Source organism: Adiantum capillus-veneris, chromosome 19 (genome assembly GCF_014529385.1).
Source record: "Adiantum capillus-veneris isolate H3 chromosome 19, ASM1452938v2, whole genome shotgun sequence".
NCBI lineage: Eukaryota > Viridiplantae > Streptophyta > Polypodiopsida > Polypodiales > Pteridaceae > Adiantum > Adiantum capillus-veneris.
In genome coordinates this window covers 57,203,430-57,223,900 of record NC_140949.1, presented here as the reverse complement: position 1 = coordinate 57,223,900, position 20,471 = coordinate 57,203,430, and the positions used below count along the sequence as shown (strand labels likewise).

General features: G+C 40.5%; 1 protein-coding gene across 1 annotated transcript; it reads left to right on the top strand.

Moving 5' to 3' along the window:
• Window positions 1–9,914: 9,914 nt before the first annotated feature.
• LOC147434068 (uncharacterized) lies at window positions 9,915–13,349 on the top strand. Its single transcript, XM_086489878.1, has 5 exons — window positions 9,915–11,153; window positions 11,311–11,431; window positions 11,528–11,781; window positions 12,356–12,487; window positions 12,818–13,349. The coding sequence occupies exons 1-5, from the start codon at window positions 9,948–9,950 to the stop codon at window positions 13,007–13,009; spliced, it is 1,905 nt and encodes a 634-aa protein (XP_086346004.1). The 5' UTR covers window positions 9,915–9,947; the 3' UTR covers window positions 13,010–13,349.
• Window positions 13,350–20,471: the final 7,122 nt, after the last annotated feature.

The window sequence follows — 20,471 nt, the reverse complement described above, 5'->3', positions numbered from 1 at the left end:
TAGTTTTCTGCATTGATTGTCGTATAAGCATAGAAAGGGAGGTCATATTCTCTAATATGAGTCGTATATAGGGATTTTATCAAAGTTGCTGCTCACAGGTGGCATCTCGTTTTGTATATAGAGTGAATCCCCCGGGACCATAAACCATAAATATAAGCACTACAAAATTGTACATATGAAAATAATCACTGAGTGAGAAGACACTCATGGTAATGCCTCCCAATTGACATCCTCTCCCTCCTCCTGTAGCTAGGTCAAAAGGGCCACAAGTCCATGCTTGTACTCATACTTCTCCTCTTGGTGTGTCGGAAGGCGCTTCACGGCAACTTCCTGCAAAATTATGATTTAATCATTAGATAAATCTTCAAATAACATATATATTATCAATAATTTAAATCATACGTATAATACTTACAAACTCATGTCAAAGCGTATCGTAGCCTCCACTCCCAAGATGTGACGCTCCAAAAGACTCCAAATGTGCTCTAGCTGTATCTCTCTGCTGCTGAAATCTATCAAGATTGTCTTTTGTCTATCGTGCAATCCCCGTCCACTCCTCTGCCTCCAACCATGCCGGCTTGGGACTACCGTCATTGTACTTGTCTCTCGTCTCTAACCGACGATGTGACATTGTGGACTTTGCCACGCTCAAAATCTAGTTGTTCGAGACTTGATCGTACCCCTTTGCCGGCCTGTACTCGCTTTGAATGGAGTCGACGATGTACTTATTTCTCTCAGCATCGAGGTTTTCCCAAATCTCCATCACAGAGTTACCAAATTGAATCGTGCAGAGCTGTTGAATCCTCTATCGCATGGCCACTCCAACCCTATCTGCCACAACAGCCCCATCCCTGCTCTTGTACACCTTGCTAGGATCATGCTCGTGTGATCCCCAAGGTGTACGTGGTGTGTCTATCAGTGAAATATCTACTGAAGAGAGTGGTGGACACTCTCTCGATAGTATGGATGCATAGCTAGAACCCTCTACCACAGCAACCACTGCCTCCAAAACGACGCCTACATCGTCTCGAGGATGAACCACCCGTGAGTGCAGTGGGCACGAGAGTCCTAGGCATAGGGGGCACACTAGACTGAAGTGTGGGGCCGCTTGGTGTAGGGACCATACTAGTCCCGGGCATAGGGTCGGCTTTAGTAGGTCTAGAGGGACTTCCACCCCAAAGGTGTTGTGCCATCCCGATCTTCTCTGGTGTGAACTGGGACAAAAACGGGCCCATCTGCTTGGTTGACATGCCGGCTAGAGTGACAGGAAAACTAAAATAGGAGATTATGGCTCATCGTCATCGGCCATGGCTAATCATACACAAACAACACCCACAAAATACGTTAGTGCACGTAACAAATGCTTAATCAATATAAATAACAAATCAACATAACTGCTACACAAATGACAACATCTAAAGTGTATTGTAGACTAATAAAAAGAGCTTTACAAAAGGTTTCCTAGCAAAAGTCATTAGGTAATCTCTCATTCTCTATGAGATCTGATGCACCAAAGATGTCTATCTCAATGTGTACTTCTACATCTTCGTCATCGAACTCTACTTCTTCGTCACTCTCCGCATCAACTTCACTATTTGACACCTCATCTCTAGGTTCAGAAAATTGCTCAATGCTGACATCTACCTCAAAAATCTAAACTTGAAATTGGAGTCAGTCATGCGCTTTGTTTATGAATCACCTCTTCAAGCTCAACATCCAATCCTTCACACACTTGCTTACTACGTGCAACAACTTGAATGACATACAGCCAGCAGGGTTTAGACAGATCATTCTCATCATTTTCTGTGTATGAACACAACTTGTTCACAATGTTGTGGAAGTACGAATGTATCCCGCACATCTGTCCACACCTGCCTAGAGTTCACTTGAATCAATCCACTCTTGTCTTTGCGCACAGTTGCATTAGGGCCTCCGGTAATAACTTTGAACCACTTGATATCAAAGATAAACATATCAAACTTTCTAAAGCTAATCTTCAAGATGTTTTGGATGTAGCCAAAGTATTCAAGCTGGCTAGTCTCTGTATTCTCATCCCTGGCACTACTCCTACTTTCTTGAACGAAGCTTGCCCTAACACCATTGTCGAAAGTAACCCTTTGTTCGTCGATCCGTTGCACTCTGAAGTGCTTCCCATGTGACCACAAAGCTCCATATTTTTGATACTGCAGCCATAAAATTGAAACAGACTAAAAGTTATTAAAGCAAACTAATTTTCATGTGGAGCTTGAAAAGGAAGCTGTGGAATGTACATGCCAATCGCAACCCCTTGACATCTCCTCTTCCTCTTCAGTAATCAACACTCCACTCCTCTTTGCCTCTAAGAGTGCGCATCTAACCACCGCCCAGTTGGAAATTCAGGAAATTTTTGAAGATGGTCTGGAAAAGGAAGGTTTCTAGTTGCACGGTTGCTCTTGAATTGAAGGCGATCTGTCAAACGTTTTTGCTTTTCCCCTTCGTACCTCTCTAGCCACTTTTGCATGATGTCTGAGTTGAGAAGTCAAAATCTCATAACCTTTTCTCGCATTGTGATGTCCATCTTACTAACAATGTCTTGTCCCTGCGGCTTGTCCCCTGTCACCTTGACGGTGACCTTAATAGTCCACATTCGGGGCATCTCTGGATCAATTGAGACCAAAAATTCACTGATGAGGACAAGAGACTCTTGTACAAGCCATCCTTCAGCCATGCTATCCTCGGGGCGAGCCCTTTGACGAACAAACCCCTTTTTAGTCTTCATAAAACAAGAAGAACATCCACTTGCTATGGACCACCCCAACAATTGCAACTTCATCGACCACATGCACAAGTACATGCATTTGGATGGTAAGAATGTTTGTTCGAAAGTACTTCTCCACCATGCACACTGCTTCAATAGCATTTAAGCGTGCTGCATTGATGTTGTCTTCTCTTATCTCTTTTGAACTCATCCAGCGTACCAACTCACTGATATTGTAGATTGTTCTTCTAATGTCATCTATCAAACCACCCTTTATGGAAATTGGTAAGATGAACTGTAAAAATTTGTCCCAATCGTGGGACTTAAGAGCACTGAGATTGTCATCTCTCGTAAAACCCGTTTTCATACATCGCATGTACCCTGTGGGAGTCTTGAATGAAGATATAGTCTTCTTCACTTGTTGCTCTTCTGCGTGACTCAGAACCCATGGACCTTTTGGTATAGACCACTTTTCGTTGGGTTTAAGTCGAGGCCACATCTCTGGCATTCGACCCACATCCTACAGGTCATCTCTTTGGGCCTTGCTCTCCCTTTTTTGGTGATGGTTTTCGAGATGATCTCCCCCACATTCATAAAGATGTGCATTGGGGCAAGCAAATGATTAATCAGTAGGTCACTCCAGTACGGGAGATCATGGAAAATAGAAAGTCTTTTCATTCCATGTGGCATCCAATCTCCCCTCTCCAACCACATGTTTTTCCAATCGCTCGCTTTCAGTGGATGCATGTCATGTTTGCATATGTTTGGTCCACGTAGCTCATGTCCTTTAGGAAAAAATCTACCATGCTCAAATGCTCAAAGCGGCGAAAGCCAAGTCGAGGACCACATTTCAGGCATGCATGATTGCCCGAGTAACTCAAGCCTGAAATATCACATATGAAAATTTAAAAGCGTTGACATAGCCATGAATCACATGTGTGTAAGGGTTTTAAAGGCACTTACCTGAGCACTCACCGAAGCCTAGCCAATCGTGCATGGTCCACATGAGAATGCCTTGCACATGTATATTCCTTCGTCCGATTGGTTGGGACATATCAACCACATCGATTCCTGTCCACAAGATTTGAAGCTCTTTTATAAGTGGTGCCAGATAGACGTCCATGTTCTTTGCTTTGTACTTTCCTGGGACGATCAATGACAACAACAGATGGCCCTTCTTGATAGCAAGCCATGGTGGAAGATTATAAATAACCAGATAAATAGGCCACGTGCTCCATGATGAACTCCGTAATCTGAATGGGTTTACTCCGTCCATTGCCAGACCAAAGCGGATACATCGAGGCTCGTTCTTAAATGTAGGCCAAATTTTCTCTATGTGCTTCCATGCATGAGAGTCAGCAAGTACCCGCATAACATCATCTGTCGATCTAGTATTTGAGTGCCATGTCATCAAAGTGGCTATGGACTTGCACCTGAACATGCTCTTTATTCTTGGAATGATAAAAGTGTCGAAGGACCTTTGTAGGGAGAAATTTTCCTTGTGTGTCCTCCCTGTACCTGTTTGATCCACAATTGGGACACTATTCCAGGTTTGCATACTCATTGCGAAAAAGCATACAATCATTAGCACATGCATGTATGTTTTGATAATCCAATCCCAAATTAGTAAGAAGATTTTTAGCGGCTAGACAGATAGGGGACATGTGATTCCCGTCTGGCAAGATTTGCTCATTCAGCAACCTGACCTTACATGTACAAGTCAGCCCTTTGATCAATTTATATGAACTGTAATTTTTCACTTTACCATGCTTAGGATAAATATGTTTACCTAAAAAGCTCTGTGACTAAGGCATCAAACCAACCATAGATAGACTGTAAATTAAGCATTGTCAATGCAGTACGGAGAACTGAGATTTTTGCACCAGTGTAGAGAAGCATGTGTGCAAGACTTTGTATCATATCTCCCTCCTCATCATTTCTATCATGCCATCGGTATGAACAGAATGGATGAGATTGGTCCACAGTACTGCGTTTAATGTTGTCACCTTCTATGTTGAAATCCATGTCAAAGAACGCGTCCAACATCTGCTCCATCTCTACTTCTTGAAATGCCACTTCAGGTATAAGTTGGAGGACTCAGTCGATGGCTGCTCATTTGAAAATCATCTTCTCTGGGATGAAGTTGGAGCAATATCTACTTGGGGAATTTGACCTTCAATCTCTAGACTATGAGATCGATAATGCAGATCTTGTACTTGCTCTATCGGAAAGAGACTGTGATTGCATATGTGTTGGTCGCAGATTTTTCATTTTTGAAAGATCTGATGATTGCAATGCGCACAAGGACACGCCATCCTATCGTCCATACTTTATCTACCAATGATGCAATAAATAATTAAAACACTATAGTTGTTATAACTACACACTACTAAGTACATGACAAGCTTTAACAACCTCATATTCTCTAGCCAATCCCGATCCCCGCACACCTCGGTTTAGAGATGCATGGAGATTAGGACCAGATGGTACTAATCTCTTCTTTATTGGTTCAATGACTATATATTAAAGTTCCTGGAGTCTGTGTGCACTTTTGAAGTTAGATTGTATTTTTTTCAACTATTTACTGCTAGCTCTAACAACCTCACATTCTCTAGCCAGGCCTGATGCCTGCGCACCTTGGTCTAAAGGTGCACGAAGATTAGGACCACAGGGTAATAATCTCGTCTTTATTGGTCACTGACTATATATTAAGGTTCTTGAAGTCTATGTGCACTTTTGAAGTCCGATTGTGTTTTTTCTTCTATTAATTTGATGTTAGCTCTGACCTAACCTATTATCTAACCTAACCTATAACATAACCCTAACTTAACTTAATGTAACCTAACTTATAACCTAAACCTAACCTAACCGAAATTTGTTTGCGTTTTTAGAAGAACACGAGTCAGCTTCAAAGTCTGATTGTGTTTTTTCTATTATTATAAATTTGACGCTACCTCTAACCTAACCTATAATTGTTATGCCTAACCTATAATCTAACCGAATGTAAAACCTATACCTAACCTAACTTAATGTAACCAAACTTATAACCTAACCTAACCGAAGTTGTTTGCATTTTTAGAAGTACACGAGTCATATTCGAAGTCCGTTTGTTTCCTTTTGTCTATTATGTCGTCGATAGCTCTAACCTAACCTATAATCTGACCTAACCTATAACATAAGTCTAACCTAACCTAACCTAACATAAAAACAACACAATGGTGAGGCGTTTAGCAAAACGACAAGCCATATAGCTTGCCCACACTGCATATGCAATGTGGACAAGCTCTATGGCTTGCCAATTTGGCAAACGGCTCACCATTGTGTTGTCTTTAGAGTTGTGAAGCGATTTTATGGCCTGAAAACCGCTCGCAGACATATAGACAACACAATGGAGAGCCGTTGGCAATATGGCAAGCCATAGAGCTTTCCCACAATATATATGCCTTGTTGGCAAGCTTTATAGCTTGTCATATTGCCATTGTGTTGTTTTTAGGGGCACGAGGTAATTTTAGTGCTTGAAAATCGCTTGCAAACATATAGACAACACAATGGCCAGCCGTTGGTAATACAGTAAGCCATAGATATTTCTCACAATGCATATGCATTATGGGCAAGCTCTATGGCTTTCCATTTTGCCAAACGGATCTCCATTGTGTTGTTTTTAGGGCTGCTTAGCTATTTTAGGGCTTGAAAATCGATTGCGGTCCTAAAAACAACACAATTTTAAGCCTTTTGGCAATACGGAGAGCCATAGAGCTTTCCCTCCATGCATATGCCTTGTGGGTAAGCTTTATGGCTTGCCATATTGCCAAACAAATCACCATTGTGTTGGTTTTAGGGACACAAGGAAATTTTAGCGCTTGAAAATCGCTCGTAAACATATAGACAACACCATGGCGAGCTGTTCGACAATAGAGCAAGCCATAAAGCTTGCTCACAATGCATATGAATTGTAAGAAAGATTTGTGGCTTACCGTATTGCCAAACGGCTCACCATGCGGTTATTTTTAGGACCGTTTAGCTATTTTAGGACTTGAAAATCACTCATGGATATGTAAACAACACAATGGCGAGCCGTTGGCAATACAGAAAGCCATAGAGCTTGACCACAATGCATATGTGTTGTGGGTAAACTTTATGGCTTGCTGTATTGATGAACGGATTGTCATTGTGTTGTTTTTAATATGCGTTGTGGGTAAGCTCTATGGCTTGCCCTATTGTCAAACGTAGCTTAACCTAACTTAACCTAATGTAGCTTAATCTAACCTAACCTAACGTAGATTAACTTAAACTAACTTAAAATATAAGATAAGCTAACCTAACTTAACGTAGTTTAACCTAACCCAACCTAATATAACTTAACCTAACGTAGCTTAACTTAATCTAACCTAACGTATAAGATAACCTAACCTAACTGAACGTATAACCTAACCTAACAACGTAGCTTAGCTTAACGTAACCTAAATCAATCTAACTTAACTTATAACCTAAACTTAACATAAAACATAAACCCCATCAACTACATAATTTGAAAAACGACATAATTCAATAAAAATTTCTTCAAAACAAGATTTTTCATAAACTTAAACAAATTTTTTTCATAATTTAAAAATGAAATTTCACATAACAAATCCTAATTTCTTTTAAAGCATTGAAAGTTGAAAGCATTCAAAGTTTAAATCATGAAATTTTCTTTTCTTAATATACGAAGTAATTTAAATAAACTTAATATGCATTTAAAGGTTTGAGCACTCACATTCGTCTTATTTGAGCAATGAAAGTTGTTGTAAACGGCTTAGAACCTGCAAAAACGCACAAAATTAAACCCTAAACCCTAAATCTACAAGTAAACATAAAAACAATCTTACCTTAGTGTTATGCGCTAACCCACAAGCAAGATTAGCACCTCCAACGGCTTGTATCGCATCAGATCTGTGAGAGATGGGAAAGAGGAGAGCTTGAGAAAACGTGCAAGAACTAAGAGAAATGTGTAGAGAAAGTCCGCGGTTTTTATCTTTGCAGGTACCGTCGATACAGCTGTCGGTACAGTCATCGAAACAAGCGTCGGTGTTTGAATTCGCGTTGTCGTCGAAATAGACACCGGAAGAAGCGTCGAAAAGTTGAAAATCAAATTTTATAAAAATATTAGCTCCCTCCATAAATACACACACATACACCGACGCCTGCCAGTGACGCCGGTAATGTGGCGCCGAAATTCAAGTAACCTCTTGTACTGTGCATGATCAAGCTTTTGATTTTGTGATTATGTTATTCTTACAATTTTGCTAATTGCCATACACTCGCTCTTTAGCGTCAACTTGTAGGTGGAGGGCGGTTGCTTGTGCACTCTTCCTTTGGGTAGAGAGGGATGTTTTCTTTTGTTGCAGTACATGCAGCATCAATGGTCAGCCGTCTCTGCTCAAAAAAAATTGACAGGTTTGGTCGTCAGTACAGAATACAGTATGAGCGTCGGTAAAGACTTCTAAGTCAGCGTCGGAATATGCTATCGAAAATATCGATGCTTATTTCATGGTTCATTCCGATAGTCATTACAAAGCTTGTTCCGACGTTTGGTATACTGATCGTCATACCGATGTTACGAAACCGACGTCTCTTCCGATGCCTATTTCAACGCTTTTTAGTTTAAAACTAACTTTATTTCGTCGGTACCTGATTTTTGCGTGACATGTTGTAGTGTTATAACTTAATTTAACCTTTAATTTAAACCTAGCTACTTAGAACCTAATCTAACCTAACCTAGCATGACTTAATGTATAACCTAACGTATAACCTATATATATCTTAACCTAAGATATAACCTAAACTAAACGTAACCGAAATCTAAAACCTAAACCTCATCAAGCGCATAATTCCAAAAACGACATAATTAAAAAAGAAGTTTCTTCAAAACAATTTTTTTTCATAAACCGAAACAAAATTTCATAACACAACCCATAATTTCTTTTAAAGCATGAAATTTTATTTTATCAATATACAAATTAATTTAAATAAATTTAATATGCATTAAAAATTCAAGCACTCACATGCGGCCTATTTGAGCAAAAAAAGGTGTTGTAAACGTCTTCGAACCTGCAAAAAACGCGCGCGCACACACACACACACACACACATCATGTTAAACCCTAAGCCCTAAACCTACAAGTAAACTTGAAAACAATCTCACCTTAGTGCTATGGAGTATTCCATGAGCAAGATTAGCACTTTCGACAACTTGTTTCCCACCAGATCTGCAAGAGGTGAGGAGGAAGAGAGCAAGAGAAAAGACGCATGAATAAGCGAAATGCACAAAGAAAGCCCGCGGGTTCGTTTTTTGTAGGGTCCGACGGTACAGAAGTCGGTACAGACATCGGAACAGGTTTCGGTGTATGCGCCGAAAAATACTTGGAATAGGCGTCGAAAAATACATTGGAACAGCCGTAGAAAATTTAAAAATGAGATCTTTTTAAAACAACATCTCCCTCCATACTTACCTACAGATATACCGACGCCCGCCATTGACGCCGAAATTTAAGTGACCTCTTGTAGTGCAGCTTCAGGAGGCTTAATTCATTTAATGGTGCATGGATCACCAAAATAGCCTACGGTCGAGGATATTTCGCTAGCTGGTTTGCTCCCTGGGAGTATGGGTGGCAAGATAGTCTCGACAGGTGATGAAGTCGTGGGTTCCTCCCTTTATCCGGCTGTATGTTTCTCTTGATTTTGATAGGGTGGCTCCCTTGTTGGCCTGATGCTTTGAGTGGTTATCTATGTGCTCTTTGGATGCCATGGCTAGATATGAGCATGGCTTTCTATGTAAATTTTATGGTGATGTCACCCACAATTTTTGTGTATTGCAAAAAAGAAAAAAGCGTAGATCTTGTATCACAGAGCGTAGATTTGAATGATGTAATGTATGGGCAATATAGAGGCTATCTTTAAATCTATGGTTTTGCTCGATGAATAGGTCATGAGGGGGTGCAATCTGCATATGTGAATGTTAGATGTTTCCGTGTAAAGAAATGGGACCAGCGTGCTCGTCACATACATCATGTGTGTCTCATGACTATTGGTGACTGAAGGGAGGCTTAATAATTCTGCACTAGATTGCGGTACAGAATGTGAGGCATTTGCAAAGTACAAATTAACCCTCCTTCCAGAAAAAACAAAGCCCAGCTTTCTCCAATTATCAGCATACGAGATTCAACGAGGTGATGGAAGCTCATGCAGCGAGTGCAGGCCGTGAGGCGCCACCCAGCTTCACTATATTGAGAGCAGCCCATCCTTCTCCCAAGAGATCAGGTCATATTGCTTATCAGGACAATACCTCCATGCAGCTACAAGCCTCATTCTATAGTGATGCACAAGTAGCTGTTGCAGGCAGCTCAGCCAATATGAGCCCAACGTCCTTAACATCAGCAGCTGCTAGCGCCCATGATGATGGAGGAGGGCTCTTTGTGAGAGCTACAGATTCGACATCTGCTCATACTCAGAAACCTGTTTCTCCAACTCTTTTGAACACACATCTGCATGATCACAAGAGGCTCAAACCCACATCACCGCTTAGCAATCTGCCGGCAGCCAGCAGCTCCTATCTAGTATACACACCTGAGAGTAGGCTCTTCCATGGACAATGCAGCCCCTCTTCCACTACTAATTGTAGCCTTACGAGTTCCACTTTAATGCAGGCACAACATTCCAGCGGAGAGCACAATCCTTTTCTCCATACACACCACCGACCGGGCACAACCGGCGGAGCAGAGAGCTACGTCTCTCTGGCAGCTAGCTCAAACCCCACTAGCATTACTGAAAACCACAACCTTAGTGTCCTCCTGCCTTTAATGTCTAACCATTCCTCTAAGTCCACAACTGAGCAAGCCCCTCTGCTACATGAGCTTCCTAATTGGTTTGTAAATCATATGCTGGGCGAGGACGAAGCTGGTAGCACTGCCCGAGCTGCTGGGCCAGGATTTGTACCAGGCTGCTCACATGAGGCATCGATTGCAAATTATATGCATGTGGGCCACTACAATCTGGCCAGCAGATCAGGCGCTACCGGCACTCAAGGCTTAATTTCGTTGCTAGAACATCATGGCAGACCTCACTGCAATGTTCGTAACACTGCATGTGAAGGTAATCCTAGCCTAATTTCTTTGCTGGGCGAAAAGGAAGCAGAGCAGAGCAATGTGAAGGTGAATGCATCTATATTGCAAGCTCAAGTAGTGTCCCATCCACTGTTTGAGCACCTTCTTGCTGCCCATTTAGCATGTCTTCGCATGGGCACGCCGACAGACCAGTGGCTTTCTGCTGGTCTGGAGGCTGGGCTCGCCCAATCCAGACAACAATTGGAGGCCAAGTACCTGCTTCTTGCACGCAATGCCCCTCTACCGCATGATAAAGAGCACCTTGATCACTTCATGGTATGCTCCTAATATTCTTCTATGGAAGTTTTTCTCTCTCTCTCTCTCTCTCTCTCTCTCTCTCTCTCTCTCTCTGATCTCCCAGTGGATGTGTTGTTTGCACGCAAACATAGCTCTTTTAACACCTTCTATTTTTGGATTTGTTGCTATGTCTCAGCTGAGCCTGATACTGTTGTTGCAAACATTCCGAGAGCAGCTTCGCGAGCACATGCAGCTGCATTCGGCAGAAGCTATGTCCGGCTGTGCCGAAATCAAGGAAGCATTTCTCAGGGTAACAGGTAATACTTAGGGTTTTTGGCTTAGCAATTAAACATGATCATGATCTGTATTGTACAAGTCTGAATTCCATCAGCCATAATGGTTTCCCCTTGCAGGTGACACGAGCACCCTAAATGACATGCCATGCTCTACCCACACAATGTCGGATGACGAGAGCATGGTCGAGGATGATGACAACGTTGATGATGAAACTGCTGCAGTGGCCGATGATTTTGGCCAATTTGCCATGCATGATGATGACATGCACATGATGGTGATGAGCTCTTCACTGAACAACAACATGAACAGCGATGTCGATAGGCGGCTGATGGAGAGAGTACGCAAAGAGCTAAAGCTGGCGCTGAAGCAGGCAAGACTACATGTAGTAGGGTGCCTTTCTTTTGTGCATGTTAATGATTTCCACCTCATGAAACTTCAAGACTGATTGATGGCAGGTGAAAATGAAAACATGAAAGACAACATGAAAGGTGAAAATAAAAGAAACTTCCTATTTTTGGAAGGAATTTTCTCTGAATGCTAAAAAGCAGACCTAATTAGAGGAGGAGAAGGGTATAGATATTGTGTTTGAGAAAGACAAAGTGGGCTTCATCTTGATATATGTTAGAAAAAAGAAAAATCCATTACAAAAATTGAGCGTTGAGACTCAAAAAAGAGATGCCTTGTAGGCCATTAGCACACTTTAGATCTCAAATACAATTAAGGGGTAAGCTTAAAAGGTTTGTTGTGGTCAAGTCCAAGTGATGAAGTTTTTGCACAAATGCAGTCTTACTGAGGTAGCTGCTTTTTGTGTCGGGGCCGGAATTTGCAGCCTGATCTATACGCATTAGCATAGACCTCTTTATCCCTGCACTTTGCTTTGCTTAATGTGATATTTTCTTAGTTCTCTTCTAATGACATTTATGCTGGTGAATGAGTTGGTGCAGGACTACAGGAGCAAGCTGTGGGATGTGAGGGAGGAGATCATGCGGAAGCGTCGAGCAGGCAAGCTTCCTGGCTCCACTACATCCCTTCTCAGGCATTGGTGGGATGCCCACTGCAAATGGCCCTATCCCACGGTTAGCTAAGCTGCCCATCATCATCATCATCACCACCACCACCACCACCACAACCACGTCCATCCAGCACAATAAAATACGCTCTTATCAACACACACGAGCCTTTAGGAGATTAACAGTGTGCGTACACGTAACACTCGGCAATGCACTACCTGCACATCTACATTGCCCTACATTTGGACACAGAATAATGACGTACACATGTCCATGAGAGATTGTCAGAACATACTACCTACACATGCTCAGCGCCACATAAAACTAATTATCGGTTCGGGCTTATATTGATCACGTCTGCCTGTACTGACGTCCTGTGTATTGGTGCGTGCGCAGGAAGAGGAAAAGCAGAGACTAGTGCAAGAGACCGGGCTTGAGCTCAAGCAGATCAACAACTGGTTCATCAATCAGCGCAAGCGCAATTGGACCACCAACCCAGCACTGGAACGAGCCGACCTCGATCACGTACAGGCCGGGAGTGCAGATCAGCCACAACCTCCATTCGGCCTATTCACCAAACGGGCTTAGTCTAAAATTGTTCATAAGTTCCAGAGCTCGTTGCAATACCTCCCGAGTCCCTACCATATATTAATATTTGCTTAAAAAGAGGTGAGAGAAGCTACAAACATTAGCAGAAAAATTAGTCGTGCTTGGTTGGCCTTGCCATGGCAACTTCTTTAAGATATGATGACACACTATTTGACTACACAAAACGTATATCCAGGTGAGCATTGAGGAAGTTGTCAAACACAGTCCTTATGTTAAAATCATGATGTAATTGTTCCAAACTGCACTCCCTATGTGAGAGAAGCTCATCAAATCATTATTGTCTTTTTAAACCTACAAATTATCTCCTCTTGACTCGCAAGGATTTAATTATCACGTGATCATTTGAATTCTTTTGTGATTACGATATGCATGTTAATTATTATCATATTAACATAATTACAATTTATGTGATCACATTTAAGCCGATGAATGGTGACCTTATAATCCACCAAAAGCTGATCCGGCTAATATTTTTTCATGGCGGGCTCGTTAGGATATGGAAAAAAACTATGAGCGGCCTACTAGGATACGGAAAAGTCCGAGAGACTACGGGTTTGGGTGGTTTTTACATAGAATTGTCACATGAACATTTAACATGATCATGCATTTTAAAAAGTGATTACTCGACGTTTATAACATGTTCTCGTGTTTGTGATCACAGTTACGAAATCCTTGTCCCTGAGGGGGTACATTACAAGTAATGTCTTACTTAAAGAAATTTGCATTAAAAAAATCTAGCCTTGACGAGCTCAGATTGAAAGCAAAACACTAGTTAAGCATATAATGTTATAAGTTTTTTTGTTAAATTATCAAAAAATATATAGTGACACAAAGAGAGACAAAGAGAGGGAGGGAGGGAGCGATGGGGAGGAGAAGAGATACTTCAAATCAGTGTGTGTACGTTCTAGGAATCTGTGAATTGAGAAGGCTTCAAAGGTTTGGCAATCGAAGGGGGCCCTCTTGCTTGTTCACTGAGGAGCTTGGTTTGCATCTCTCTCTCTCTCTCTCTCTCTCTCTCTCTCTCTCTCTCTCTCTCTCTCTCTCTCTGGTCCGTATAAGGACTAAAGGTATCCTCATTCTCTATAAGGTAAAGGAATCTGGTTTTAGCATCCTACACTTCTTCTAGAAACATGTGAGAAATATGTACATCACTATATCACTGCGATCATCAGATTCCCCAATAATTTCTTTTCCACTTGAGTATTCTTCTTCAACACATTGTTCATCAAAATCATTGTTCAGATATTTGTTGATAGCCATGCCAAACCTATCTTAGCACCCCATTGTAGAGAGTGATATTACAACATTCACATCTTTTAAAGCTTTGGTTTCCTATAGCCATTCACTTGTAAGGATGAAAGTGAAAGCACCAATGCCCATGGGTATTATGGGACCAACATTCTAACATCAAAGACTTCCACTTGTTACAAGTCCTTTGCGATACAGAAGCACTTCACCCTTGTTCAGTTTGAGAAATTTGTACAAAAACCTAAATTATTAACCATGTTGAGTTGTAGGGTGTTGCTTCAACATGCAAGCTTGAGTGAAAGTAAATACCTTTGCTCCTTTTTTATTTGTAGGGGGAGCACATGATTCCAATGCCTCTTCAACCTGAGGAGAATTTCCATGAGTTGACCAAAAGTAACGTCGACCTTCTAGTCACGAATCAATTCTTAAACTATATTTTGGTTGCAATTTTCACAAAGTAACATCTAATGCCTTGTAATTCTACTTAAGTCTTCTCTTCCTCTCTTGTACTAGCTTCCAGCTATTTTTCTCTATTACATTGGGGAAAGCCTACATCAGTGATATCTTGGTATCTTATAGACCTCTTTCTACATGTATCACCATATCTTTCTCTAAATAGGTTATACTCACCACTTTCTTTTTTCTATTTGGTCCTCCTCCTCCTTTGACTTGAATGCCATAATCTTGGGCACCATACGGAATGTGAAATGGAATAGAAATAGGTCACCATCCATCTTTCTTTTTTCTACTTGGTCCTCCTCCTCCTTTGACTGCAATGCCATAACCTTGGGCACCATAAGGAATGTGAAATGGAATAGAAATAGGTCACCATCCATTCTATTTGACTTGTCATATTCAGGAATTCTATAACCCTGCTCAACATAGTTGTAAGTTTGGAACATATCACCCCTTCCAGACATGCCTCTTCTGTACTACCATATGAAAACCCTTCATTGTTTTCATTAACAGTACCGTGGCCATAAAATTGACCTCTTCCACATAGCATCATATTATGTGCACTAGGAATCCTTATGGGACTTGCAACTTATTGAATGTTTGTTGAGAAAGCAGCTAAACACTAATCCCAAGCTAATTATGTCATTCCACTTTCAACTTCTTATGCTTTGCAATATCAATTTAGTCACCAAATTTCCTTGGTGTTATAATCTCTACATTTGAACGTACACTAACAATCAAGCTTGAAAAACACCTGCCTTTGGATTTACCAGATAATATGAAACAAGATGTGAAGCTACTTTTATACCTTTGGTGAGTTTTTCAACCTTTTGAAAATGTGCAGGAAAAGTAAGCCTTATTGTGTAATAAATCATAACTTGAGAATTTTGCAATGGATTTAACTCATTTCTATAGTATCGCAAGAAATTTCTAGAATCTCCCTTCAATCAACATTAGAAAATTTATCGTTTAAAGCTCACTCATGCTTGTCAATGTTGGGTGCATTTTGGACATTCCTTTTTTGTAATATTGTACATATGGACATGACACCATGTTTCAAAAGGGTTTGTGGGATTTTTTTTAAATGGTTTTCTTAGATTTCATTAGCAAGCACATACAAATGCAGTGCAAGTCGCTTGACTAGCACCAATCGGTAGATTGTTGTAAATGCCCATTAGTAGGTTTTTAAAGGACGACTTGTTTAAAACTTAAAACGCATGTACAAACCAAAAACAAATTCAGCCAAATATTAGAAAATTTCAGGTTTTTTCTTTTTGTGTCCTCTTCATGATTTTTGATGCAATTTTCAGCCCTCGACTAGCCTTTCCTATGTGTTTGCACCATGGCATCTTCTTGTTCGTACCAATTTTTCACATGGAGGTGCATAAATTTGAATTATGCGGTCTTGAAAACTTTTATTAAAAAAAACATGGAGATTTTTTGAGATTTGAAATAATTGCTTTTGGAGTTGTGGTTTGGGAAATATAGTCTATTTCCTGTAGGGTACAGGGTGTGGCAGCCCATGGAGGCAGTTGGGTGTAGGGTAAGTTGTGTAAGCTGAATTGTTTTGTGGTGTGTATACAATTCAAAATTATGATTTTGAAGAACCATTTAGTAAAGGGGAACTCTTTTCCTCAAGTGCATTGGTCGGCGTATGCTACAATTCCATGCCAATGCAAATGCTTTCTAGTTTTGTGATGGTCTTTTGGGTGGGCTTGTGCTCCTAGCTAGATTCATAGGGGATCACTTGTCTTTGAGTGTGGTTTTGTGGGATTTCTTTTTACATGTCTTGTGGTACTGAGTTTGTGGCTATTGAGAGACATCCTATGGAGGTGCCCTTGGTTCTTGTTTGAAGGGAGACTCTCAAAAATGGCTGGAAGGCTATAAAAAGAGATGCAATCAGCCCAAACTCCTCAAGTTATGACCTATGAAATGGTAAGACATGAATTTATTACACACTTTCAACATGTGGAAGACCCTCAAAAGGTATGTCTATCTATTAAAAGCTTAGTGCAGGGTGAAAGCCAAACCATAGAAGACTTTGTGAAGGCATTCAATGCATTGTGGATAAAGTGGTGTACATCTTTGGGGGCTGAAACTCTTCATGCCATGTTAAAGAAGTCTAGGTTTCTTGCAAGCTTGAGAAGAATCCTATGCTTGAACGTGGAGCTCAAGCAACCAAAGACCTTTGGAGAGGCGATTGAAATTTTGAAGAATAAATTAAGAGTGGAAGGGAGAACATCTTAATCAACTTGGAATCAATGTGGATCCAAAGGTTGAAATGAACGTTGTAGAGAAACCAAGGGTCATCATCAAGGAGCTGAGTGATGATCAACAAGCTTCTAAGGATGTGTGTTTTTTTTTGCAAGGAGATACAAGAGGCTATGGATATGGTTGTGTCTATGAAAACAACGAGAGATTTGCAGGTGGTAGCGGATGAGGCATGGATAGAAGAGGGGACATGTTTCTATGTTACAATTGTGGTGAATGGTGTCATCAAGGCCTCAATGTGACAAACCAAAGAAGGACATGCCTATAATAATGGAGGTGCACAGGTATGTGTTATAACTGAAGCTTGTGTATCAAAGTTGAGACTCACCATAATGAAGAATTCAGGTTTTTATATAAAGTTTGCAGACTAATCAAGGGTGAAGTGTTTGGAAGTTATAAAATATTTGTATTTAATATTAAAGTGCTAGTCAATTTCCATGTTATCCTATGGGTATCGGTGCTTTCTCTCTCGTCCTTGGAAGACCATGGTTACATGAAAATAAAACTATACACATGGTCCAATACTCTCTACAATAGAACGGGTGATAAGAAGAGGTTTGACATGGCTAGAAAGAAATCTTGATGCTGATTTTAATGAGGAAGATGCTGAAGAAGAGTACTCAAGTGAAGAAGAAGACGATGGAAATGATGACAGTGAGGTAGAAGATAGTAGCGATAGTAATGTAGATGTTTCTTTCTTGTTTCTTGAAGAAGAGCATGATGAGAAAATTTATTTCTTTGCATCAAGCACATGGATCTGGTTTTTATTCTATTTGAAGCACTTATTAGAAAGATGATATGTCTTACCACAGTAAGTACAAGGATTGTTTTTAAAATAATCCATTTTTTGATGATTGTTGTGCCCACAAATGGCGGAAGATCTGGTACTAGCGGATGGCTTGGTTGAAGTTGAGGTAGAAGAACAATTATTGGTTGCATATGTATTGGGAATAATGAAAAAACTTACACAAGATACTCTTTTTTCTTCTTCCTGTGCAAACCAAGCTGCCCTAGCCTCCCTTACACACATGTATTGCATCATCAAGAATGACTTTTGTGTTAAGTACAGAGCATGATTACCCCTTGTAATGTTTTGTGTTAAAAACACACATTTGCAAGGCCCCCATTACGAGGAGAAGCCATCGTGCGTGAAGAAAAATCACTTGTCGAAAACCAAAATTTTCCCGGCCAATCTCGAGTAAACGATGACAATGTGCAACAACGTCAAACAAATGAGAAGCCTCAACCTATTCCTCAAAGATCTACAAGAGCAAGTAGACCATGAGAAAGGTTTTTTCCTTCCTTTAACCATCTTTTGATTGCAGATTCTGGAGACCCAGAATCATACAAAGAGGCTATGCATCACAAATCCAAAGAAGAATGGATAAAGAGCATGCAAGTGGAGATGAACTCATTACATCAGAACCAAACATGGGAGTTGGTTGAGTTGTCTAAAGGTAAGTGGGCATTGCATAACAATTGGGTGTATAAGCTGAAGGAAGAAGAAGGTGGAAGAAAAGGTACAAGTCCAAGCTTGTGGTAAAAGGGTTTTCCCAAAGAAAGGTATTGACTTCAATGAAATATTTTCTCATGTTGTAAAAATGAACTTAATTAGGCTTGTCTTAAGCCTTGTGAATGCTCATGATTTAAATCTTGAGTAAATCAATGTAAATACAACATTCTCTCACGGTGACTTAGATGAGGAAATTTCCATGATTCAACCAAAGGGGTATGAAGTAAAATGTAAGGAGAAAATGGTTTGCAGATGAAAGAAGAGCTTGTATGGTTTAAAGCAAGCATCAAGACAGTGGTACTTGAAGTTTTATTGATGGATGTTGGATCATGGATTCACAAGATGCAACTCAGATCACTACAAATACACAAAGAATTTGGGAGATGGGAAGTTCATCATCCTAATGTTGTATGTGGATGACATGTTGGTTGGAAGTGCTAATATGCAGGACATCAAGGACCTAAAAGAGGAGCTATCTAAATATTTTTCAATGAAAGAATTAGGTGCCGCAAAGAAGATACTTGGTATAAAGATATCAAGGGAGAGGATGAAGAAGACAATAAAGCTATTTTAGGAGGATTACATCAAGAAGGTACTAGAAAGGTTTGCAATATAAAATACAAAACTGGTTTCTACACCTTTGGCTGGTCACTTTAAACTAACCAAGGATATGTGTCCAAAGACACAAGAGGAGATAGCCTACATGTCTAAAGTTCTGCTGAAGCGGCAAGTTCTCTTATGTATGCTATGGTCTGGACAAGGCCAGACATTGCACATGCAGTGGGAGTTGTAAGTAGGTTCATGGACAACCCAGGTAAAGAGAACTGGCAAGCTGTGAAGTGGATATTACGGTATCTAAAAGGGACAACAAAAAATGTTTTGTATTTGGAGGAACTGATATTTTTCTGCAAGGGTATGCTGATGCATATTTGGAAAGTGACAAAAATACTCGAAGGAGCACTATTGGCTACGTCTTCACAGTTGGATGCACAACAGTAAGTTGAGCTTCAAAGCTGCAGAAATTGGTCTCACTTTCTACCACGGAAGCAGAGTATGTAGCAATGACAGAGGCAAGAAAAGAAATTATGTGGCTTCACGGATTCTTAGAAGAGCTTGGATTCAAAGAAGACAACTGTGTCATGTACAGTGATAGCCAAAGCACTATCCATCTTGCAAAGAACTCAATCTTTCACTCAAGGATAAAGCACATCGAGGTGAGATATCGCACTCTTTGGGAAGAGGGACATCTCAAGCTAGGAAAGGTACATAGAAGTGAAAATCCTGCAGACATGTTTACAAAGGTGTTCAACAAGGAGAAGTTGAGCTTTTGTTCATCTTCAATCGGCATTCAAGGATAAGAAGCTAGGATGGAAAGTAGTCACAGGTTTGGTAACTACATCAAAAGGATGCTCACATGTGCATAAAACAGCTCTACAAAAGGTCCACAATATACAAGCATAAACAACAAAGTGAGCCAAGTCTATGACAAACAGATCAGTGGAGCGTAAAGTGCATAAACAAATGCACAAGTAGTGAGTAAAAATTTATCAAAACGCATCCCAAGTAGGGTTGCAAAGATCTGCCAAAAAACATGTAGAACCTATGAAGCATGTGACTATCTATCTATAGCCACAATCCTCACTCGTACGAGAATGGATGCAAGAACACTAAACATATATGCATGTCTCTAAACTGACAAAACCTGTAGACAGTGGGGGTCAAACTCGACCACTAAACCATCAGAGAGTAAAAAATGCTCAAAAAACATCCCAAGTAGTCCTGCAAAGATCTGCCAAAAAACCTCTAGAACTATGAAGCATGTGACTATTTGTCTATAGCCACAATCCTCACTCCTTTTAGAGTGGATGCAAGAACACTAAACATGTGTCCAAACCGACAAAACCTATAGATAGTGGGAGTCAAGACTTGACCACTAAGCCATCAAAGAGAACT